Source organism: Cynara cardunculus (assembly GCF_001531365.2).
Source record: "Cynara cardunculus var. scolymus isolate 2C chromosome LG 7, CcrdV1, whole genome shotgun sequence".
Classification (NCBI taxonomy): domain Eukaryota; kingdom Viridiplantae; phylum Streptophyta; class Magnoliopsida; order Asterales; family Asteraceae; genus Cynara; species Cynara cardunculus.
Genome location: NC_037534.1, coordinates 12534696 through 12559454, shown reverse-complemented (window position 1 = coordinate 12559454; position 24759 = coordinate 12534696). Strand labels below are relative to the sequence as shown.

The 24759-nt window shown below is 38.5% G+C and overlaps 1 protein-coding gene across 1 annotated transcript in view; it reads left to right on the top strand.

Moving 5' to 3' along the window:
* Window positions 1-23916, top strand: part of LOC112515222 (callose synthase 5-like) — a 46649-nt gene extending 22733 nt beyond the window's left edge. Inside the window, exons 16-42 of the mRNA XM_025121893.1 lie at window positions 9735-9787; window positions 9877-9937; window positions 10031-10112; window positions 10184-10233; window positions 10375-10461; window positions 11529-11651; window positions 11741-11832; window positions 11928-12015; window positions 12088-12248; window positions 15260-15383; window positions 15464-15558; window positions 15651-15771; window positions 15901-16052; window positions 16619-16728; window positions 16827-16952; window positions 17023-17091; window positions 18220-18409; window positions 18499-18610; window positions 18714-18833; window positions 18919-19034; window positions 19116-19199; window positions 20702-20814; window positions 20898-21127; window positions 22373-23170; window positions 23249-23299; window positions 23401-23586; window positions 23686-23916. Coding sequence (XP_024977661.1) covers window positions 9735-9787; window positions 9877-9937; window positions 10031-10112; window positions 10184-10233; window positions 10375-10461; window positions 11529-11651; window positions 11741-11832; window positions 11928-12015; window positions 12088-12248; window positions 15260-15383; window positions 15464-15558; window positions 15651-15771; window positions 15901-16052; window positions 16619-16728; window positions 16827-16952; window positions 17023-17091; window positions 18220-18409; window positions 18499-18610; window positions 18714-18833; window positions 18919-19034; window positions 19116-19199; window positions 20702-20814; window positions 20898-21127; window positions 22373-23170; window positions 23249-23299; window positions 23401-23586; window positions 23686-23916 — 3825 coding nt within the window. The remainder of the gene's footprint in view (window positions 1-9734; window positions 9788-9876; window positions 9938-10030; window positions 10113-10183; window positions 10234-10374; window positions 10462-11528; window positions 11652-11740; window positions 11833-11927; window positions 12016-12087; window positions 12249-15259; window positions 15384-15463; window positions 15559-15650; window positions 15772-15900; window positions 16053-16618; window positions 16729-16826; window positions 16953-17022; window positions 17092-18219; window positions 18410-18498; window positions 18611-18713; window positions 18834-18918; window positions 19035-19115; window positions 19200-20701; window positions 20815-20897; window positions 21128-22372; window positions 23171-23248; window positions 23300-23400; window positions 23587-23685) is intronic.
* Window positions 23917-24759: the final 843 nt, after the last annotated feature.

Below are 24759 nucleotides of genomic sequence, written 5' to 3'. Positions count from 1 at the left end.
GACATTCTTCATGTTCCTCAACTAAAACAAAATCTTTTATCTGTTCAAAAATTTTTCCTTGATAACAATGTTTTCTTTGAATTTCACTCTTCTTATTTTGTTGTCAAGGACGMRTCTACAYGCACTACCCTCCTYACGGGCCCCAGTGAACAGGGTTTGTACTCCATTCGTCTTCCTCAACTCAAGTCTCTGCCGAAGGTTGCCTTCACTGYTGTCAAAGCTCCTTCGAACATTTGGCATCAGCGTTTAGGACATCCTCATGCTCAAGTTTTTCGTTCAATTGTTTCTTATTGTTCTTTACCTGTTTCGGACAAATTATCAAATACTTTATGTTCTTGTCAATTGGGAAAATCTTCAAAGTCATCTTTACCTGATTCTACTTTTCGTAGCAATAATATTTTAGATCTTGTTTATTGTGATGTTTGGGGCCCTTCTCCCGCGCCATCTCTTGATGGTMATCGTTATTTTCTTTTATGTGTTGACCATTTCACACGTTATATGTGGATTTATCCTTTAAATCAAAAATCTGATGTGTATACTGTGTTCACACATTTTATTACCATGACTGAACGCCAATTTAACACCAAATTAAAGTGTATTCAATCTGACTGGGGGGCGAATTTCGGCCTCTCACCAATCTTTGTCGCAACCTTGGCATCATCCACAGACGGTCTTGTCCTCACACCAGTGAGCAAAATGGCATTGTYGAACGCCGCCATCGTCATGTTGTAGAAACTGGACTCACTCTCCTGGCTCAGTCCAGTCTTCCTCAACGCTTCTGGTCCCTTGCCTTTGAAACAGCCGTATACCTAATCAATCGTCTCCCCTCTCGTGTTTCCTCAAACAAATCTCCTTTTGAACAAGTCTTCAAACGAAAACCTGATTATTCTTTCTTACGAGTCTTTGATTGTCAATGCTTCCCTTACCTTCGTCCATACAATCATCACAAAATTGAATTCCGGTCCACTCCTTGCGTTTTCCTTGGTTATAGCACCGTTCACCACGGCTATCGCTGTTTTGACCCGTATAATGATCGGATTTACATTGCCCGACATGTTCGCTTCAACGAACATGTGTTTCCCTACCAGCCTTCACCAACCCCACCACCACCATCCACTCCTCCTTACATCTCTATATTTCCTAACCCACCACCCGGTTTCCCACCCGAGCCTCCACAATCGTCGACACCAACACCACCGCCACCCCCTCCTCAATCTCCTCCTCACGAACCTCCCCAGTCGTCTCCACAATCATCACCATCACCACCTATTCCACCTCCTTCTGATGCCTCCCCGCCCGAACATACCCATACTCCACCACCCGTCTCTCGGCCTCGGCCTTCCAACCTTCKCCCCAATCCCAAACAACCTGACCRATATAACCCAGCYGCTTACTCTGCCACCGCTCCCTCACCTCTACCTCTTGAACCCACTAGTTTTACCGTTGCTAAYAAGTCTTTAKAATGGCGCCAMGCAATGGCTGATGAGTTGGCTGCGCTTCATAGGAATGGCACGTGGACACTTRTGCCCCCTGTCCCTAATGCTAATGTTGTTAATTGTAAATGGGTTTACCGGTTAAAAACTGATGAAAATGGAAAGATTACCAGGTACAAAGCCCGCCTTGTGGCCAAAGGTTTTCACCAACAGCATGGTGTGGATTATCATGAGACTTTCAGCCCCGTTATCAAGCCTGTCACTATTCGCACTGTCCTGTCTCTTGCTGTCACCAACAAATGGCCTCTCAGATAGTTGGACATTCAGACCGCATTTCTGCATGGTGATCTCAAGGAAACTGTTTACATGCGTCAACCTCCTGGCTTCATTGATCAAACCAAACCTGATCATATCTGCTTGTTACACTAGTCGTTGTATGGGCTCAAACAAGCCCCTCGTGCCTGGTTCATAAAACTGTCTACTGCTCTTCATCAGTTTATGGGTCCAAAACCGACCCCTCACTTTTTATTCTCAACTCTCYRGGCTCTCTTATCTACCTTCTGGTATATGTTGATGACATCATCATCACCGGTAACAACTCCACTGCTATCGCCACCATCGTTGACCGGCTCCATACTCTCTTTGCTCTTAAAGATATGGGGCAGCTACATTATTTTTTGGGGGTYGAAGTTGTTCACAAGGGTGCAGACTTAGTTCTCTCACAACGGAAATATGTTTGTGAGATCTTACACCGTGCTGGTCTTGCAGACTGCAAACCGATTGCTACTCCAATGAGCACCTCTCAAGTGTTGTTACTGGATGATAGCCCATTACTCGATGATCCCTCTCGCTATAGGCAGACCGTCGGGGCTCTTCAGTATGCTACCCTTTCTCGTCCTGATATTGCCTTTGTAATCAATAAAGTTTGCCAGTTCATGCATGCTCCGACTGAAAATCATTGGGCCGGAGTAAAACGGATCTTACGTTACCTCAAGGGCACCATCAATTTGGGTTTGTGGATTCGTCACAATACGGGCTATCAGCTTCAAGCCTTTTTTGATTCTCATTGGAACCAAAATCTTCAAGCTTACTCAGACTCTGACTGGGCTGGTTGCCCAATTGATCGTCGATCCACGGGGGGATATGCTATCTACTTAGGCTCGAATCTTATTTCTTGGTCTGCTCGCAAGCAGAAAACTGTCTCTCGATCTTCAACAGAGTCCGAGTATAAGGCCATTGCAGATAYTRTTGCTGAGTTGATTTGGCTGAAGTCYCTTCTTCAGGAACTTGGATTGAATAGCAAGGCCCCTACACTTTGGTGTGATAATCTTGGCGCGACATATCTCACAGCTAATCCTGTCTTTCATGCCCGTACCAAGCATGTTGGAGTAGACTATAACTTTGTTCGTGAACAAGTTACTCAAGGGAAACTAATTGCCAAGTTCATCTCTACAGACGACCAAATTGCTGATATTTTTACAAAGCCCTTGTCTTCTCAGAAGTTTGAGTTTCTACGGTCCAAGTTGCAGATTGCTAACCGCGCTGAACTTGCGGGGGAATATTAGACTAAGTCGGCTAGTCTAGTTTATATTTTTAATATTGTCTAGGGTCCAAAGTGTAATTAGTTTTACCTATATAACTACTTGTCTAAAAGTGTCTTATATTGTTTTTTTGAATCAATACAATCGATACCAATTCTGATTTGGACCAATAAGCGAACCATGTTTGACAAGATTACAATCAGGTCTATGGGGCGTTGAGCTCATCACAAGTAAGTTGAGGAAGGGAACATTGAGGTGGTTTGGCCACATTTGTAGGAGACGAAGATCGGCTCTGGTGAGAGGGTAGCAAATATAAGGGTTGAGGGGGTGAGGAGGAGGGGTAAGCCAAGGAGGTTTTGGGATGAGCAATTGAGGTTAGACTTTGCGACTTTAGGTACTTCTGAGGCATGACCTATGATAGGGAATCCGTGGGGACACAAGATTAGAGTAGCAGACTGGGTGTGGGGTATGTTTAGCTCCCTTAGACAGAAGGAAGGGATCTGGACAGGTAGAGGATGAAGGTAGGGTTAGTGAGACCATATATTGACTAGGAGTGGGGTTTGATTAGCTCCCTGAATCCTAGGTTAGACTAGGGGTGCCTATGTTGGCTATGTTTTCATGTACTTGCTTCATTAGATTTTTGGTTGCTTACTTTTACTAGTGTTCAAATTTGCAACACTCCCTTTCTTGTTTTCAAGTTCTTTTTCGAATGCTCTCTTATGTTCTTTTGAAGCCATACTTCTACTACAAGATTCCAAAGTGACAGCCTTTTCCTAGAATATGATGTTATTCTACCCTTTCTGCAACCAATTTTTTTCTCATTCTATTACTTTCCACATTTTGGGGTGGGTAGCTTCTGTATTTAGGATGGTTCAAAGTGTTCTTCGAACTTTCATATGCTCTAATCAATGTGTATATATGTTGGTAACTGCAAAATTTGTTTGGTCCTCCACAAGTTGTTATAATCAAAGAATTTTCCCTCTATTGTTATAGAAAGCTTCATTTTTTGTTCAATCAGCAAATAAAAATTAAATTTCAGCAGAAAAATATTTGAGAATCGTCGATAGTTAACTCTTTCATCTTAAATGCATATCTAATAAGCACACACCACAAAATCCCCATAAGATATTGTAAGTTAGATTACCAGTGTTTCATCATGTTCTATAGCGTTTAATCTGATTCTAAAGCCATTCGAATATTCTAGTAGACCTTGTGGTCCAAAGGGCCTCCATTTTGTAGCACATCTTTTGAAGGTGACATGAATATGCAATAATATGTGAAGCTGAAACTCAAACAGACATGCTATGCTAGTATAAGAATATTATAATTCAAACAATTATCCTCTTTTAGAAAATCTAGCGTTTGCATAAGACAAATAATTTATGTTGGTTTTCTGTAAGGACTAAATTATGACGAGTGCATTAAGTTAGTAAATGTTCTCCACATGTGTAGATTTGGTATGGTTGATGCATAATGATTTATTGTCTTCAAGATAGATGTTGTTGTATTGTTATCTCAGTGATTCAATCTATTGCACTCTAATCCTAAAGTACTCTAGTTAAGAAGCCTTTACTGATTTCGTGACATTTGCTACATGGATCCTTCTTTTCCGGCAACATTATCTTCTAATATAGCAACAGTTGTTGGAAGGCCTAGTTGTAGAAGACTTGATCTGCTGAAAACGAATAAATCCTTGTAAATCAGGAAAAGTAATTGTTGATTGTCTTTTAGTTGTTCCTTTAAATAGGACATATTAGTTTCTTTATGGTCCTTTCGTGTATTTAAATAGCACAAAGATAGTTGAATAAAGCAATGCAATTCAGTGCTTCTGCAAATTTGTATTGTATTCAATCAATTAGAGTGTGAAATATCATTCGGAGTTAGAGCCTTCCTAATGGGAGCCTGATTATCGTTAAGAAAAGGGTGAGAGAGTAAGAGATGGCAAAGCTCTAATAAATTCATACAACCAATTATCGCTTTGATCATTGGTCGCTGTTGATGGAGAACTTTTTGAGAAGCAATGAGATGTGGAGCATGGTGGAAAAGGAAATCCCTACAACGGGGAGAAGGAACAGCGATTGTAAACGAGGCTCAGCTGAAAGTTGTAGATGAGGCCAAACTCAGATATGAAGGTGAAAAACTACTTGTTCCAAGCAATTGACATGGAGATCTTGGAAACAATTTTGGACAAGAGCATATTGAAAAGCATATGGAATTCAATGGGGTAGAAATATGAAGGATCCACCAAGGTGAAGAGAGTTCGACTACAAGCCCTAAGGAGGGAGTACGAACTGTTGTCCATAAAGGAAAGTGAGAAAATTGACACTTATTAGGCCGCAACTCTAAATATTCTCAACAAAATGAGAGCGAATGGCGACTCTTTGGCATTCGGTACTATTGCGAAGATCGTTAAGCCTAAAATTCAACTGTGTATGCTCTATTGAGAAATCAATTAACCTTGATACCTATGACCATAAATGAGTTACACGACAACCTTCTGATTCATGCGCAGCAAATGTTGGGACAACAAGAAGAGGAGCAGGTCTTGAAGGTTTCCACTAAGTCAAGCTACAAAGGAAGAGGAAGAGGAGGTTAAAGGGGTAGGGGTAGAGGATTTAGAAGATTCCCAATCAATAAAAGCACAGTTGAATGCTACAAGTGCTACAAACTAGGACACTTTCAAAGTGAGCGTCCAAATTGGGAGAAGGATGCCAATAATTATGCTGAGCTTGATGACACAGAAGAGATGGTGTTGATGGCTTGTGTTGAAGAAAAGAATGTTGCAAAAAAGCAAGTCTGGTTTTTAGACTCGGATTGCTCGAATCACATGAGTGGTTCTGCACTATGAATGAAGATATCGAAAACAAAGTTAAGCTCGGGAATAAGGTCTGAATGGCAGTGATGGGAAAGGTAATGTAAAGCTTCAAGTTGAAGGAATGACACATGTTTTGACCGACAGATGTCTACTTTGTACCAGAGCTAAAGAATAATTTGATTAGTATAGGGCAAATCAAATAGAAAGGAGCGATAATACTCATGCAGAAGGGAACTGCAGTGTTTATCATCCAAAGAAGGATCGTATTATCCAAACCTCTATAACTTCAAACCGGATGTATGCAGTCGTAACGAAAGCTACAAAGCAGATAGAAGCAGTAGCAACGTATGTGATAAGGCAGAAACCAAAGATGATACACGTCTCTAGCATCAGGATATCTCAACAACAAGAGCTTGAAGAAGGTACATTATAAGAGGTTGGGGATAGACTACCAACTATTAAACAAGAAGAAGATAATCTATGTAAAGGAAGCAGTGGCGCTACACATGCAGAAGGGGGTTGCAGTGTTTATCATCCAAAGTAGGGCCTGATTATTCTGAACTCTATAACTTTAAACCGGATGTACGCAGTCGTAGTGAACTTGAGTTATAAAGCATATAGAACAGTAGCAACTTATGTCACGACGCAGAAACCGGAGATGATACACATCTCTGGCATCATGGCATCTCAACAACAGGAGTTTGAAGACATTACATGCTAAGAATTTGGGGATAGGACTACCAACTATTAAACAAGAAAAAGATAAGCTATTTTTTAATGGTTGGAAAAAAAAACTCGAGAATCCTTCCCTAAGAAGAGTTCTTGGAGAGCTTCACAAAGATTGCAGCTAATTCACTCTGCATTTGCGGACCGATTTCGCCTGAACCCAGAAGCTAGGAGAAGTATATACTTAATTTTATAGACGATTTCTTTCGAAAATGTTGGACTCACTTTCTTTCAAAGAAATTCCAAGCCTTGGAAATATTTAAAAGATTCAAGGTGCTAGGTGAGGAAGAAGTTGTTTAGACGATCAAGTGTGTCCGAACAAACAGAGGAGGAGGATATAATCCCAGGGAGTTGAAGGACTTTTGCGAGAGTCATGGAATTCAAAGACATCTCACAGTTGCTTATACACCATACAGTAAAAACATAATTGTACTAAATTGGTTCGAAGTATGTTGATTGGAAGAGCAATCCCCAAAATCTATTGGCCTGAAAACTAGCGAGTTTGGTGTGTACATATTTTGAATCAAAGGTGTAATTGCTGCAATCGAAAATAACACACCAGAAGAAACTTGGAGCAACAAGAAACAATCAGTGAGCTACTTCAGAGTATTTGGGTGTGTAACTCACGTACACATTCCCGCGAAGAAAAGAAGGAAGCTTGATGATAAAAGTATTAGATGTGTGACGGTTGGCATAAGTGAAGAATTGACGGCTTATAGGTTGTACAATCCGATTGAGGACAAAATCATCATATGTAAAGATGTATTGGAAGAGGAAGCTATCTGAAATTGGAACCATGATCAGACTGCAAGTCAAGATGAGCTTGAATGCGATGATGCTACCAGTCAAGCAAGTCAAGCAAGCAGGCGAAGAGGATGATGTTGACACTCAAAGTAATTCAAGGGAATCATCAAACGAAAAAGATGAAGTATCAGCAGAAGTTGGTAATCAGGAAAGAAGAATCCCAACCGAAGTTGAAAATCAAGAAGAACAAGGAAAACACCGGGATGGATAGATGAATATCTTAGTGGTGAGGGGCTATCGGATGAAGAAGCAACGGAGGATTTTTCCATGTTTAATTCAACACCAGACGCCTCTAAGATACAATGATGCAGCCAAAGAAGAACATCAGAGGCAAGCTATGATGCAAGAAACTGAAACCACTGAGAAAAACAACACATGGGAGTTATGGATTCTGTGCCAGGGAATAAATGGTATTGGTGTTAAATGGATCTTTAAGACCAAGATGAACAAGAATAGTGAGATTGACAATTACAAAGTCGGGTCGGTTGCAAAGCGATACACGCAGAAACATGGTATTGACTGCACGAGGGTGTTGCACCATTGGCAAGATGGGATACCATCAGAGCAATATTGGCATTTGCTGAACAGAGGGGAATGAAGGTACATCAGCTTGGTAAAGAGTGCATTTCTGTATGGAGAGCTCACAAAAACGGTGTATGTCAAGCAGCCTCAAGGATACGAGAAGAAGGGAAGTGAAAAGAAAGTTTACAGATTGAAGAAAATTTTGTATAGCCTTAATCAGACACCGAGAGTGTGGTACGGTTGAATTAAGACATACTTCGTCAAAAGCCACTTTCAGAAATGTCAACATGGACCTATTTTGTTTGTGAAACCAGCAAAAGGAGGTAACATGTTAATAGTTTCAATATATGTTGATCTATAGTGACTGGTACAACATTGGAACTCATGAAAGGAGTTCAAAGCCTTGATGACAACTGAATTTGATATGAGCGGTACTTCCTCGGTGTGGAAGTAATTCAGGATGAAGATGGATATATTTGAGTCAAAGAAAATATGCCCGTGAAATATTTAAAAGATTCAATATGGAAGGTTGCAACTCTTAAAAAAACCATAGTCCCTGGGTGCAAACTTGTGTAGGATTATCATAGTGGCTTGGTCGATGCAACAGACTAATGACAAATATAAGGTTGAGTAGGTATATGGATAAACCTACTAAGCAACTTTGTTACTAGTCTGTTGACTAGGTATATGGATAAACCTATTAAGCAACATATTGCAGCAATCAAAAGAGTGTCAAGGTACATCAAGGGCACACTGAAGCTAAGGTTGCTTTACAAAAGAAATGGTAGTAAAGAGTTACAAAACAATGACTATAGGTGACCAAGACAGCCGAAGCACTTCAGGTTATGTGTGTTTCTTAAGTAGTGCAATGATTGCGTGGTCGTCCGAAAGACAACCAATTATAACACTTTCACCATTGAGGCAGAATTCATAGCAGCAACATCTTGTGCGTGCCAGGTGATATGGCTAAGGAAGGTGCTCAAGTACATTGGCTCATCACAGAAGGGATGGTCATATACTGCCACAATATGTCTACCATCGGCATCAAGTTATTAAAGACCGAGTAATGCACAACAGGAGCAAGCATATAGATGTGACACTCTATTTTCTTAGTGACCTGGTGAATCAAGGTGTTATCGAATTGGTTTACTGTAATACCCTTGTGCAAGTAGCAGACATTATGACAAAGCCCTTGAAGCTTGAGTTGTATGAGTAGCAGAGGAACATACTTGGCATCTGCAAGGTTCCATAAAGACAAGATGTCTTTAGTTTAGGAGAAGGATCATCGGAAGACCCAGCTGCAGAAGTCTGCTGAAAACGAATAAAGCCCTGTAAATCAGGGAAAGTAGTTTTTAATTTATTCTTGTAGTTATTCCTTTACCTTCCTTTTGTGAATTTAAATAGCCCAAAAGCTAGTTCGATAAAACAATGCAAGTCATTGCTTCTGCAAACTTGTGTTGTGTTCAATCAATTAAAGTGTGAAATATCAACCGTAAAGTCTTGAGCCTTTCTGTCCATGTTGGTTTGAGTCTTCAACTATCAGTATTGCTATGATATTGCCAGTATCTTCTCAAATGGCAGAGTTGTGTATATTGTATATCTATAATACCACTTTGGCAACTTTCAATAGCATCAACTTCATTTGGATTGTGATTGAGTTCCTAATTATTGCTTGTGATCTGTTAGTGAAAAGTAACTGTTCTAAATATGACAAATTGACAATGACTTGAATTTGCCTCTCTCTGTCTCTCTCTCCACATGCACAAACAGATATACTTATATAATATATATAGCTCTCTCGTGTACACATTAAATCGAAAGCGAGATGGAGGGACGATATTCTTTTCCAGCTATATGCATAATCTTTATTGTGCATTATCTGGTTCTTTGCAGCCCAGAATCTATGTCGGGAGAGGAATGCATGAAAGTCAATTTTCTCTTTTAAAGTATGTGTAAGGTCTTTGATTTTCTTACTGTATATGTTTTTCTAGACAGTTACCTGAAATTAACAGCTGCATATATCTGTCAATATCAGGTATACTCTCTTTTGGGTGGTTCTTCTAATTGCGAAGTTTTCTTTTAGCTTTTTTGTTCAGGTGTTTGCATTCTCTCTCTAAACTTTATATTCCATTAGATAGAAAATCAACGAATAAATGGATTCTGTTACAGTAAAAATTTCTGCTCCACAGATTAAACCTTTAGTTGAGCCAACAAGAAATATTATGAAAATCAAACGTGTACAATATGCTTGGCACGAATTCTTCCCACAAGGTTTGTGTTTACCTCCGAGTCTTCTTTTTGTTCTTTGATATGGGTTTTCATAACTTGTAATGAATATGCAGCTGAAAACAACTATGGAGCGATTGCTGCACTCTGGCTACCCGTTATTTTGGTGTGTTTTACCTTGTTATCTTTCCTTAATTTGATATTTACTATATTTCTTGTTATTGCTCTTCTTTGTAGTTGTTGTTGCTGCTGTTACTATTATATCTTTAATTCTCCAGTGGCATGATATGCTCCATAATTTTACCAGGTTTACTTTATGGACACTCAAATTTGGTATGCTATATTTTCAACTTTGTGCGGTGGTGTTATTGGGGCCTTTGATCGTTTGGGAGAGGTACTGAGTTACTCCCTCCTTAAATTTCCAGTTGTGTTTTTTGTTATGAAGATGTGCATCAGCATTTGGTAACGTCTGATTTTAAATCTTGATTAGCAGAAAAAAACTGAGAATAATCGTGTTCCTTCTTTGATAATTACTGGTGAATAACTCTAATAAATCAGAGTTATCTATATTTCTGAGGGAAAAAATCCTATATATAATTGTATATAAGATCATCCTGTGCGCCTTGAAAGGTATATGAAGCTCTTACTTAACCCTGAATCTAGCTGCCAGTAATTGTTAAGAGACATAAGAGGGACCTATGAACCTGTACACATGGACATATGAGAACCTATCATAAACCCTAATTTTATTTCCTAACAAATTTTATCTATGGATTCAATGCTTCTGGTTTCAGAATTTAGTAATATAATTTTGTAAGTTTCGAGCCTCTCTCTCCTCTCTCTTGAGGTAGAGGAAAGTCTGCATACATCGTACCCCCAGACCTTACTGGGTTTGTTTGGTTTAACTTTATAAGTTTTGAACATTTTGTGGGCCCAAAAGGAGCTGATAAGATTGAGTTATATTACCATCTTGACTACATGGTTTACTACTTCACCGTACACACTCCTTTTTTTTGGAAGGGTGTCCTAGACATGCTTGACTGATCCCGGCAAATTGTGAATGCAAGAAATCAGCCCCAATAAACTCATTGGCCACAATTGTTGTGTTCGTGTGGAATCAAACCGTCAACAGATGGGATATTTCACCACATCCCCGAGGGCCTCAACCACTATGCCACAAACCCTGTGGTTCCGTACACACTCCTTGTTGCGTCGAGATACAGTGGTCAACGGGACAATGTGTTCTATTGTAATAAATTGCTACAATGTCAGAACTACAATATGGCATGCAACTACTTTGTTGATTCTACAACATGGAATTCATTCTAGTTTGTGAAATGTCGGGTGATAATCATGGTTGCTATGATTTAGAACGAAGTTTGTTTTCTTGTTTAAATGCACATTGATCTTTAAAATTGTCTTGCTTGTTCCGAGTTTTAACATTCCTCTTTATCGTCACAGATACGAACACTGACCATGCTAAGGTCCCGCTTCCAGTCTATACCCGGTGCATTCAGTGCGTATTTGTTGCCAACTGATAGGGTTAAAAGAAAGGGATTTTCTCTGTCTAAACGATTCGCAGAGGTACATGGAATTTATCTAAAGTGTAAGTCTAAGAACAGTTAACTCGTAAAGGAATGATTCATGAGAATGTTATTCTACCGTCCAATTAGGTTACACCAAACAAAAGAACTGAAGCAGCAAAATTTGCTCAGTTGTGGAACGAACTTGTATGTAGTTTCCGTGAAGAAGATTTTATAAGTGACAGGAAAGGCTGCTCAACCAACTTCTTATTATGTTTACGACCTCTTGGTTTTATCCAAAATCAGAACTCGAACTTAGCTATGAATTAATCTATTGCAGGGAGATGGACCTGATGTTAGTTCCTTATTCTTCAGATCCCAGCCTTAACCTAATTCAGTGGCCACCATTTTTGCTTGCTAGCAAGGTTGTTTGGTCTCCCAAGTATTCTTATGTATCTATGTGATGTATCATTTTCTGACCGTCATGGCTCTTTCAGGTTCCAGTTGCTCTTGACATGGCAGTTCAATTTCGATCCAAGGATGCTGATCTCTGGAAGCGTATATGTGCTGATGAATATATGAAGTGTGCTGTTACTGAATGCTACGAGTCCTTCAAACTTGTCCTGAATGCTTTAGTTGTTGGACATATTGAGAAAAGGTTGTACATTCTACTTTTCCCTGGACTATTTTAATGTCTTCATCTTCCATACAAGAAGCCTTTTACCCCAAAATAGTTGAGTAGGCTTAAAATGAAACCCATTAGCAATTATAAAGAGGTTAAACTCAATAGAAATTAGTCCCTCTATTCCATGGAAGTTGCAACAATTTCCATTGTGGGATGTCCAATAAAAATTACAGCATCTCCTTTATTTGGTAAATCTCCAAGCCATAATTATTTACTTGCCTATTGTCATCATTGCAACTTTATTTGCTTGCTTATTTGCTATCCTCATCTTGTGAATGTCTTCTGGATGTCATGCATTCTGCCCTGTAAATCATAAATGTATGACCTTCAGCTTTCAGTTCCAATGAGACGATCCGGCATAAGAATCTCAAAGAACTTTTCACCGTTACATCCACGCCTCTTATCATATAGACAAACATCCTCATATATCTCCATCCTTCTATGAATACATACAGATGCCATAACAAAGGTTATCCTTTCGTAACTGCTTTCTACCCAGATAAAGTTGCACGCTAATTAGTCCAACAAAAGCCTTGTATGGTCAAAGCCTCATCAAAACAGTCCGATAAAAGCCTGGATGAATATGCATCTGGCAAGGTAAACACCAAGCTTGGACTGGTAGTCTAGCCTGGTCCGGAAAAAAATTGGTCTTGCTCTGGTCATTCTAAAAATAGTCCGGTCTCCTTATTCGTTTGGTCTGGGCTTTTGGTCGGGTCCGTTTGAGAAGGGAAAAAAGAAATTAATGGATTTAAAAAAGGAAAACAAAATTAAGGTCCGGATCGGTCCGAAAAAGACGGGTCTTCATCCGGTCTGACTCAAAACATGTTTTGGTCAGAATAAGGACCGACGGTCATGTCTGGTCTGGATTAATGACCTCATAGACCAGTCTTTATCTTGTCTAGTCCTTCGCTCCCTTTCCCAATGCCTACCTCTACACCTAGACATGCTTATCGTATATTTCACTTCTTAACCGTTCCCAGGACCATTAAAGATGACTTCAAGTACTCTGATTTAGCCTCGTATTCTAAAACCTTTACATACCAATGCATTTCTGCATACCCCCAATCGGTGCATTAACATGTTGCTTAGTTGCATCAACAATAATGATACGATCTTAGTTTCCTTGATGAACATATCTATAACTCAATCAAAAGGATAGAACTTGACACTAAATCCTGTAGTAAAAGGAAAAACATGTCTTGCCATCGTCAATATTCAAGTACAATCATACATATCTTTATTGCTTCAACATACATTGTAGGCACTTATTCTCAACAAGCCGTCACATCATGCTTGTTGGCACCTTTATTTTGGTCAAAATAGATGGATGGTTATGGAAGTCATATAGCACAAAGGGGTGGGCTGTGGTAGTAAAGTACAAGTGTTTAGCGCAGTAAAGGGATAGTAAGTCGGTTAGTAGCTTTACTTAACATAAATAAGGGGAGAATAAGAGAAAGAGGCATTAATCAGTTTTGTGAAAGTGTTGTGTCAAAATCCAGGAGAGTTTCCAGCCTCTCGAAAGCGAGAAAACTCCATTGTAATCATTCAATAGAAAGGTGAGTTCAATTCAATTTCACTCTGGTTCTTTTGTTGTGTATCAATTGGTATGAGAGCAGCGATGATGCCCAGACATGTGGCTTTTGTGAATGGATGAAACGCAAAGGAGTATAGGTATCATGTAGGCCGAAGTTAGTTCGTTGAAGGAGGATGTACAACTAGTAATGCGTAAGCTTCAATTACCCAATTAAGAAGCATAAAGAGGCGACAACAAAATCACCGATGTCATTGTATTCTAACTGGTCCGTCTTCCCCGTTGCTTAGGTCTGTTCGAAGCCATTTAATGCAGATATTGTTCTAAAGTTCAATTCACTACCTCCATTTATCCATCTGTTTGTGAGGATGGTACGTGGTACTGAACTTCAATTTAGTGCCCAGTAGCTTAAACACTTCTCTCCAAAAATGGCTTAGGAATATTTTATCTCAGACCTAAGATAATAGAATAAGGAATACCATGTTATTTCACTACGTTTTTTATTAATGCCTCAGATATGAACACTAAGCCATATATGGGTGTTTAAACCCAAAAATGATCATGTTTGATTAACCAATCGACTACCACCAACATTGTAGTCATCCCAAATGATTTTGGTAATCCTTCGATAAAGTCCACTGTAATAGCCTCCCATACTTTCAATGACAATGCAATCAGCTGTAGCAATCCAGCAGGAATACCTGATAAACTCTTATTATGTTGACAAGTTTCACATTTCATGACCATCTCTCCGATGTCCTTCGTCGTTCCAATCCAAAACACCTCTCCAGCTACTCTTTGATAAGTTCTATATTCCCTAGAGTGTCCCCCAACCGTGAAACTAAACAAATATTAATGGTATCAACAACAGTTTTCCCGAGTAAAACTAGCTTCCCCTCATACAGCAATGAATCGTGCTGCAAGGGAAACTCTTGGGACAACTCTGATTTACACTGAATAACAGTCTTATTCTTGTTTAAAATCGGATCTTTCTCCATCTCTTTCTTCAGCATCCTGCATTGTTGCCATTATGGAGCTCCTAATACTATTCCATGTTTTGCAGCTTCTTTGAAACTAATTAAATATTATGATTTTTCCCTAATTGCCCCTCAAACTACCTTTCTGCCCCTCCTCATGTGCGTAAATCTCACTGCTGGCTTATCAGCAGATTCTGTCTAAATTTATAGTATTCAGTCAGAGAATCTCAATCACCTGCCATTGATCTAAATATTTTCACCTGAGCTCCTTTCTAGTATCATTTGTTTATGCTATCTCTAGTTATACTTTTGAGGTATTTATTCAAATGCTGATGTAGTCTCGTCTTATATAGAAGATGAGTAAATGGTTCTCACTTTCTTCTTTGAGTGCTTTAATGACCACTGAAGCCCTTGAGTAGATGAGTTGAGAACATCGATGTCTGCCACCGCAGCTCTGATTTGTGCTCTGGTAACAGGATAATTGGTATTATAATTAAAGACGTTGAAAGCAACATCTCAAAGAATACCTTTCTAACAAATTTCAGAATGGGCTCTCTACCTACTCTTCGCAACCAATTTGTAAAACTGGTGGAAAGTCTGGTGAGTCCACAAATAAAAGTTAGTGCCAGCGTTAGCTTACTACTGATCATTTTAACATGTTAAATCTTTCCATATTGCAGAAAGAGGCTGATGAATCTAAGCACAATACTGTGGTTTTGTTGCTTCAAGACATGTTAGAAGTAGTTACCCGTGACATGATGGTCAATGAAATCCGGTTTGTGATTTGAGCATTCTATGAAATATTTCCAATAGCTTTTTTCTGACATTTTACAAACAGAATAATGACTTCATACATGTTTGTTTTAGTGAATTGGTAGAACTAGGACATGGTAGCAAGGATTCTGGAACGCAGCTTTTCGAAAAAGCTACAGACTCAAAACCTGCTATTGCATTTCCTCCTCCAGTTACTGCCCAGTGGCAAGAACAGGTTACCTGTATCTTCCCATCACACGTATTATGTATAAAATGTGCATGGACAAACACCCACAGTAACATCAGTATTTTAATCCTTGGTTTGCAGTTACAGATGGTAATTATTGAATTGTTATCCTTACAGATAAAACGCCTCTATCTTCTTCTCACGGTAAATGAATCCGCAATGGATGTGCCTAAAAACCTTGAAGCACGGCGGAGGATCACATTTTTCACAAATTCCTTGTTCATGGATATGCCACGTGCACCTCGAGTGCGTAAAATGCTATCATTCAGGTATAACAAATTGTCATCTAGCTAATATGTTTAGCAATACTTCATGCATCTGATAACAAGGAGTAGGTCAAACTTGTTCACTGTATGTGTCATGTATATGAGACTGCACATATGAATTCTTCTGTGCTGGGCATGTTTTAATTAGCATGTGGCTTCTCCTGAATACTGACCATGTAGATTGAAAATTCTGAGAAATCAATAGTTGAATTATTTTTGCTGCATTAGAATGATTGGTTTGTATGTACTGCATAATTAGTTAGTGGAGTTGCTAATTAAGACCATGAGAAGAGAATTTGAATTTCAATCAACAATGTATCTGCTTTTCGCTTAGGTTGGTGAGTGAGTTTTTGCTCATCGCATTCACCTCTGGGCTTCTTTGCACCTGAATGGCACTTGGACCCTTGTGCTCTGGCCAACCAAAACATATGAATCTTAATTTACAGCTGCATTTTTTAGGGTGGTAATTTGTTAATGGACATACAATAGACTGCGGTGAATGGTAGTAATGAATCCACAACAATACTTTAATTCATCAGCATGATAGTCGTAATCAATTGGAATTGCAGTGTCATGACCCCCTACTATAGCGAAGAGACGGTCTATTCGAAGAGTGACCTTGACATGGAAAACGAAGATGGTATATCAATCAAATTCTACCTGCGAAAGATCTTCCCAGGTTCTGATAATCTAAATTGTGCCTTGTTAATGTATACATCTTCTTCCATGAACTTATATTTATGTGGTTATCGGGAAATGGTAATATTGGTTTGTTAGATGAATGGGAGAACTTCATGGAACGCATCAACTGCAAAGAAGACTCAGACATTTTTGAAAGCGATGAAAACATATTACAGCTCCGTCATTGGGTTTCCTTAAGAGGACAGACACTGTGCAGAACAGGTACTTCCATATTAGTATATTCTCAAATTCACCTACCATATTGCAGTCCTAATGGATTTTAGCTTTCCAGTTAGAGGGATGATGTACTACAGAAGGGCATTGAAGCTTCAGGCGTTTCTTGACATGGCTACTGAAAAAGGTTAGAGCAAATGTTTATTATTGGGTACATAAGCTAAAGCTTTGTGCATGTATGCAATTTTTTCCCCTCGAATAAACTACTTGATATTATTATTATACGATAGGGTGGGCATCCTCTTGTAGATCTTGATGATGAAATCGTGGAAGCGTCTATAAGTTCATGCTCTAATGTCCCATTTGGTTTGTATGATTGGATAGGATTGTAGGGATTTGGAATTCAATTCCATTCCAATGCCATGTTTGGTTTGAAGGATTGCTTGGATTTCCACAAACATGGGATTTAGAAATCCCATGGGGGTTGTTGGTATTTCACAGGATTTTGTAGGATTTGTGTGTAATAATGTTTTAAAATTTGTTGAAACCATTTGTTTTATAATAATCAATTAATAAAAAGGTAATGTGATTATTATAATTATTTATAATTTGTTTTTATAAATTATTTATAAAGAATGACCTTCAATTCCATTCTAAATTCTACAAAGAAAACACACCAAAGATTCGAAATTCTTCCAAATCCCTCCAATTCCAAATCCTTCCACGAAATCCAAATCCCTCAAAACTATTCCATCAAACCAAACGCCCCCTAAGATCATTTTCTAGACTTTCTGGGAAATCAGCATCAATGAGGAGATACATTTGAGATTATCTGTATGTTGTCCCATAGAAATTCATGTTTGTTCTATTTCTACTCAAATATGTAACTATAAGAACTGAAATCATCAAACAGAATTTTTTTTCTTTTTTATTACAAACATGTCTCTAAGATGGCTGTGAATTAAGTATGATCTGAACTTGGAAATTCCTTGCCAAAATAGTGTGCTTTCTTTTCGTTTGGAAATTGTTTATTAGACTAAAATGTTATTTTGGCTAGAAAGATATTTTAAGTAATTCTGTCACCTTATGAGCTATGGCTGAAAACATGTTGGTGAAAATCTTGAACTCTTGCCAGATGTGGCCAAGGTCTCTTTCCATTTGATTCAACTTACTATTGATGTTATCCGAAGGTAGATTCTAAGGTTGAGGAAAGCATATAGAACTTATGATTAACCTTTGGAGCTAAAGAATCTTAGACAACTGACTTTTTGAAGGTAATATTCTGGCCCTAACTCTTTGTTTGCAAACTGAGCAGAAATATTGGAAGGCTATAAAGCTGTCACCATTCCATCAGAGGATGAGAAGAGAAGCCAGAGATCCTTGTATGCTCAACTAGAGGCTGTTGCTGACATGAAATTTACTTATGTAGCCACATGCCAAAATTATGGAAACCAGAAGCGTAGTGGTGACCGTCGTGCAACAGACATTTTGAATTTGATGGTTAAGTAAGTTTTTGATGGGTAAAAGTAGAGATTCTTTTTCACATGTCATTGTGATAAATAATGACTCCTTTCTTCATAATTCTCATGTACAGCAATCCATCTCTTCGTGTGGCATATATTGATGAAGTTGAAGAAAGAGAAGGTGGAAAATCGCAGAAGGTCTATTATTCTGTGTTGGTTAAAGCTGCAGATAATCTTGATCAGGTAGTTGACCTTTTAGTTTGTGCCCAATATTCATGATTTTCATTCAATCACTCTGCAAGAAACATGATACAGGCTGCTGAGTGCATCCTTATTCTTCTTGAAGGAAATTTACAGGATAAAATTACCTGGCTCAGCAAAAATTGGAGAAGGTAAGCCTGAGAATCAAAACCACGCCATAGTATTTACCAGAGGGGAAGCTCTTCAGACTATTGACATGAACCAGGTATACCCCTATGGGTTCGTATTAGTTATTGTTGACCATTCAATAATAATAAAAATTATGCATTGTTTTATGTTTCATGTTGTAGGACAACTATTTGGAAGAAGCTTTCAAAATGCGTAATCTGCTTGAAGAATTTAACGAGGATCATGGAGTGAGACCCCCAACAATTTTGGGTGTCCGTGAACATATCTTTACAGGAAGGTTTGGTCAATATTTAAATTGGCTTTAGATTTGTTTGGCCTTGAATATAGACTTGTATTTGATATCATATTTTTGATGCAGTGTTTCTTCTTTGGCTTGGTTCATGTCAAATCAAGAAACGAGCTTTGTCACCATCGGTCAACGTGTTCTTGCAAGGCCTCTCAAGTATGTCACTCTTCTAAATTGCACTAAAAAGAAACATATTACTTATGAAGATGCAATTTCTTTGTTCATATTAGTGACTGTATCCCATAATCTCTATCTTCAGCTCAAGTTGGAGCCTAGATATCAATAGTGCCCAAATTGGCAAACAAGACAAATTTCAAATCAACAAATTGGAATTTAGAACCTCAAAATAGAAATCTATTTCTCTAAGCTTGAACAAGTGCCTTCGCTTGTCACATCTGCATAAAACAATACAGTGGAATGTGAGATTACCAACAAGTCCATTTGCATTAGCTACAATCAAGAAAAGAAACTGCAAAGTTGAAGCAAGAGAAAGAAAAATAAAGGCAAAGCTGAAACCCAGTGGACCAAGAAAACCAAAATCCAAGTAGATTCTAGACGTATCCAACCCATTCCAACAACATAAGCAAAGTCCATCAAAAAAACCAAATTAAAAGTATGCCAAGAAAACCCCTTAACTTCAGGTGAAGGGATGCTCTCCTATCTTTTGATTGGGGAAGTGGCACATGACTGGGTAAGAATTTTTTGTTAAGGCACATAAATCAGCTAAGGGCTTGTTTGTTAGCAGCTTAATGTGCTTAATGAAACTCACAGATTATTCGGTCAGCTATATATAACTGTTTGGTAGTAGCTTAATGATATAGAAAGTGGCTTATTTAGTAAGTTTCTAGGGGGAGCTTTATGCAAAAAGCCAAGTTTTTTTTCCAAATCTGTCCCCTCCAATTAAAAACCACTCTTCCATTTATGTATAAACCCTCCAAACAAAAAGCTTTCCAATCTATATAGACAGATTAATCCACGCAGCAGACAGCTTTATCCATACAGGACTTGATGAAAAACTAACCAACCAGCCCTAAGTGCTAAACACAGTGTATATAATATGACATATATGTGGTCTTGTAATGTATGAAAAGGTGTTATATACTTTTACAAATAACTATGAACAACAAAGAGAAAACCAGTAAACCAAACGGTCAATTAATGATGCTTAATCATCAAACAGGGAGAGCAAGTCCAATCAGGGAACTAGAGTTGGTCCAACTAACAGGTTGCTTAATGAATATCTCTAGGGGAATCATCAACAGTGCAGACCAAGAAAACAGAGTGCATTGGCCCATCAATTGGATCAGTCAATCTGGATGGACGCCAACTTCTCCTGAATACAATAGAAGCAAACACCCATTAAGCCTCTCAATCCTAATGAACATCATTAAGCAAACACCCATGAAACAAATTTGGGTTCCTAATAAAGTGTATTAAAACCGAGAATCATGGGAACATCCAATACAGTGACTGGCCTGATGGGCTTAGAATAATTCTTTGAAATAACCTAGTACTAAATAAGCCACTAGATAATCTATTGATATGGTCTTTCATGAAGCACAACTTCTGCTTTTGTTGGTCAAATTCATTTAATATTGATGCAAGACTTGGAAAGTTATTATTTTAAATTGGTTATGCATCATATTCATCGGATTCAGGGTTCGCTTCCACTATGGGCATCCTGATGTTTTCGATAGGATTTTCCACATAACGCGAGGTGGCATCAGCAAAGCTTCAAAAGGCATTAACCTGAGCGAAGACATCTTTGCAGGTAAATTCCTGGTGTGCATACTCTCTTTGATGAAATTTGCTCATCTGATATTAGACAACTTATCGTGATTTATTGTCATGTAGGGTTCAACTCGACGTTGAGACGTGGTAATATAACTCACCATGAATACATACAAGTTGGGAAGGGAAGAGATGTTGGCCTCAACCAAATCTCACTTTTCGAAGCTAAAGTTGCATGTGGTAATGGGGAGCAGACTCTAAGTCGGGATATCTACAGATTAGGCCACCGCTTTGATTTTTTCCGAATGTTATCATGTTACTATACGACTACTGGCTTCTATTTCAGCTCTATGGTAAGTTTTACAAGATACTAAGTAGTTATAACATCATTCATCAGTCATCACCTTCTATAACCAATCTGCTGGTACCAAGTGATACAATAGGAAAATATATAAATGAATTATTTTGTGAATTTTCTGTATTATCTTCCTGTTCTATGACTAAGAACTATTTAGTAACTTATATCACCTAAGAACTATAAAGCATGACGTAGTTTGATGATTATATGATGTGCTTTGGTAGTTTAATAAAAAAAACCATTAAATAGCAACTGTTTAGATATACATATATCATATTAGTTCAATAGGGCGATAATCAAATGAGAACCATAAATATGTTACAAAACCGTGAGAACCAATATAAAAATATTTTTTTACATGATTCTTTTTCATCAAAACCTATGATTTAAGATATTGTTTCACATATGTTTGTGTTTGCCTTGTGAAAAGATTACATGTGAAAAAGAAAAATTCGTTCACCTAGTGAATTGAATAATACATGTAAATATTATTCACATGGTGAAACAAATACATATGAAACTATCATATTATGAAACAAATATATGTGAAGCAATATCTTAAATCCTAGAATTTGATGAAAATATATTATGTAAAAAGGTATTTTTATATCAGTTCTCATGGGTTTGTAACAAATCTGTGGTTCTCATTTAGTTTAACCACTAGTTCGATAGGGTCACGTTAAGGGGAAACTGCAAAAAAATGAAAAACTGAGGAACACCCTGATAATCGTTCATTTTAACGGCATGTGCATACAAGTAATTTGTAAGCAATTTGTCCGGTACGCACATGTGCATAAAAACCAAGGAACAACTTTAATTACTTGTATACAGATGTGCATACCGTCCAAATGAATGGTTACCAGTGTGTTCCTCCGTTTTTCATTTTTCTGGGGTTTCCCATGAACCTCTCTCTAGTTCGATGTCTAAGAAGAAAAGGGTCTTAACAATTACCATGAATACACATATGTGAGTTGGATAACTACAAAAAAAGTTAGACAGTTACCATAAATACATAGTTTAAGGACATATTCTAGTTTGAATTTGTATTCTAGATTAATTACTGAATACGAAGCTAAATATAGTTGTTCTATAACGTAGAAGTTCTCCAATTTGTTTATATCATCAAAAGCTTAATATCTAACAAGAGGCAGCTGTATTTTCGGTTAACAGCTTTTCACATGTCTATCTACTTGCCATTTTTCGTCCTAGCTGACACAGAATTTCTGTTGATACCATCCAGCTGGTGGTCCTTACAGTGTATGCATACTTGTATGGAAGACTATATCTCTCTTTGAGTGGATTAGAGAGTGCAATCATGAAATCAGCAAGGATAAGGGGAGATGCTGCTCTGAAAGCGGTCATGGCTTCTCAGTCCTTAGTTCAAATGGGTCTTTTGATGGCATTGCCGATGGTGATGGAGATTGGACTAGAGAGAGGATTCAGAACCGCAATGGGTGACATGATCATTATGCAGCTCCAACTAGCAGCTGTCTTCTTTACATTCTCCCTTGGGACAAAGCTTCACTATTTTGGGCGCACGATTTTGCATGGTGGGGCCAAGTACCGAGCCACTGGACGTGGGTTCGTGGTGAGACATGAGAAGTTTGCGGAAAACTACAGAATGTACTCGAGGAGCCATTTTACGAAAGCAATGGAGTTGTTCATTTTGCTTGTGATTTATCAGGCATATGGGTCTGCAGCAGCGAGTGGCTCGGATTTCTTCATGTTAACCTTATCGATGTGGTTTCTAGTGGTTTCTTGGTTGTTTGCTCCTTTCCTTTTCAATCCTTCGGGATTTGAGTGGCAGAAGATAGTGGAGGACTGGGAAGATTGGTCAACGTGGATCAGTAAACGTGGTGGCATTGGTGTTCCCGCTAACAAGAGCTGGGAGTCATGGTGGGAGGAGGAACAAGAACACCTCCAGTACACGGGTCTCATTGGACGGCTAATGGAAGTACTTCTCTCTCTCAGATTCTTCATCTACCAATATGGAATTGTTTATCAGCTTAAAGTGAGCCAAAGCGATAAAAGCATCATGGTAAGTACAACTTGTTTAACAGAGATAGCTTCTTCCCTCAAAACAAACTTGTTTAACGAAAAAGAAACATTAATGCAGATCTATGGTCTATCTTGGCTTGTAATTCTTGCGGTTATAGTCATCTTGAAGGTGTGCAAGTCCCATCACTTGGCGTAGTGGTTGGTTCCTTTTTACTACACATCAATTATAGGAGGCAATTAGTGATTTTAAATATTTTGGTAAATATGCAGATCATATCGATGGGTAGGAAGAAGTTCAGTGCTGATTTCCAGCTGATGTTCCGACTGCTAAAGTTTTTCCTGTTTGTTGGATTGGTGGGGACACTTGTCGTTCTCTTCCAATTCCTGGGACTTACCGTTGGAGACATTTTCGCAAGCTTACTCGCATTCATGCCAACTGGATGGGCAATCTTGCAGGTATCCCAATATTCAACTCAACTCAACTCAATCATCTCATTTTTCTTATACATCCAACTGTCTGTTAGGATTCAGTCATTAATATTAGAAAATTGGCAGATAGGACAAGCATGCAGGCCAGTGGTGAAGGGGTTGGGAATGTGGGGGTCGGTGAAAGCGTTGGGGAGAGGGTACGAATATATGATGGGGGTCATGATCTTCGCTCCAGTAGCCATACTTGCATGGTTCCCGATGGTGTCTGATTTCCAAACTAGGCTTCTTTTCAACCAAGCGTTCAGCCGAGGGCTGCAGATCCAACGAATTCTAGCCGGCGGCAAGAAAAACAAGTAGTCAGTCAGTCAGTAGTATACTGTTACTAGCTAGCGAGTAGTAGATCGAGAGAGGGTAGATCAGTTTACCATCAGTAGTAGTATATGGTTTTGAATTATTGGTGTTTCAACTTTGGCCAAGAAGATAGGATCAAAATGTACTCTTTTTCTCCATCTCTTGCTTAGGCTTTTGAGAAACACCCAACCCAATTGTGTATAGATTAGAGAGACTATTTGTATGCTTTTCAAATATGAAATAAAAATTTAGTTCTTGATTACTTAGAACATCCTACAATATGGAGGTATATTTTTCTTAAGCTCAAAGGAAAGATTAATAAATGTTTGTTTGTTAGCAGCTAAATGAGCTTAATTGGAAAAAATGGGTTATTCGCTCAGCTATACGTATTGTTTGGTAGTGGATTATTCAGTAAGCTTCTAGGAGGGAGCTTTATGCAGAAAGCCAAGTTTTTTCCAAACCTACCCCTCCCAATTAAAAAATACGCTCCTTCCATCTATGAAAAACCGTCCCAATCTATACAGACAGACAGATTAATTAACATAGACAGCGTTATCCATACAGGACTTGATGGAAAACCCACCAAACAGCGCCTAACTGGAGGTGCTATTGAAGACCATGAGAAGAGAGTTTGAACTTCAATCAACAATGTGTTTGCTTGTCGTTTAGGCTTGTGTTTGAGTTTTCCAGATTCGGACAATCTAAACTGCACCTCGTTAGAACATACAACTTCTTCCCTGAACTTTGTATTCATGTGGTTATCTGAGAATAGTAATATTGGTTTTGTAGATGAATGGGAGAACTTCATGGAACTCGTCAATTGAAAGAAGACAGACATTTTTGAAAGTG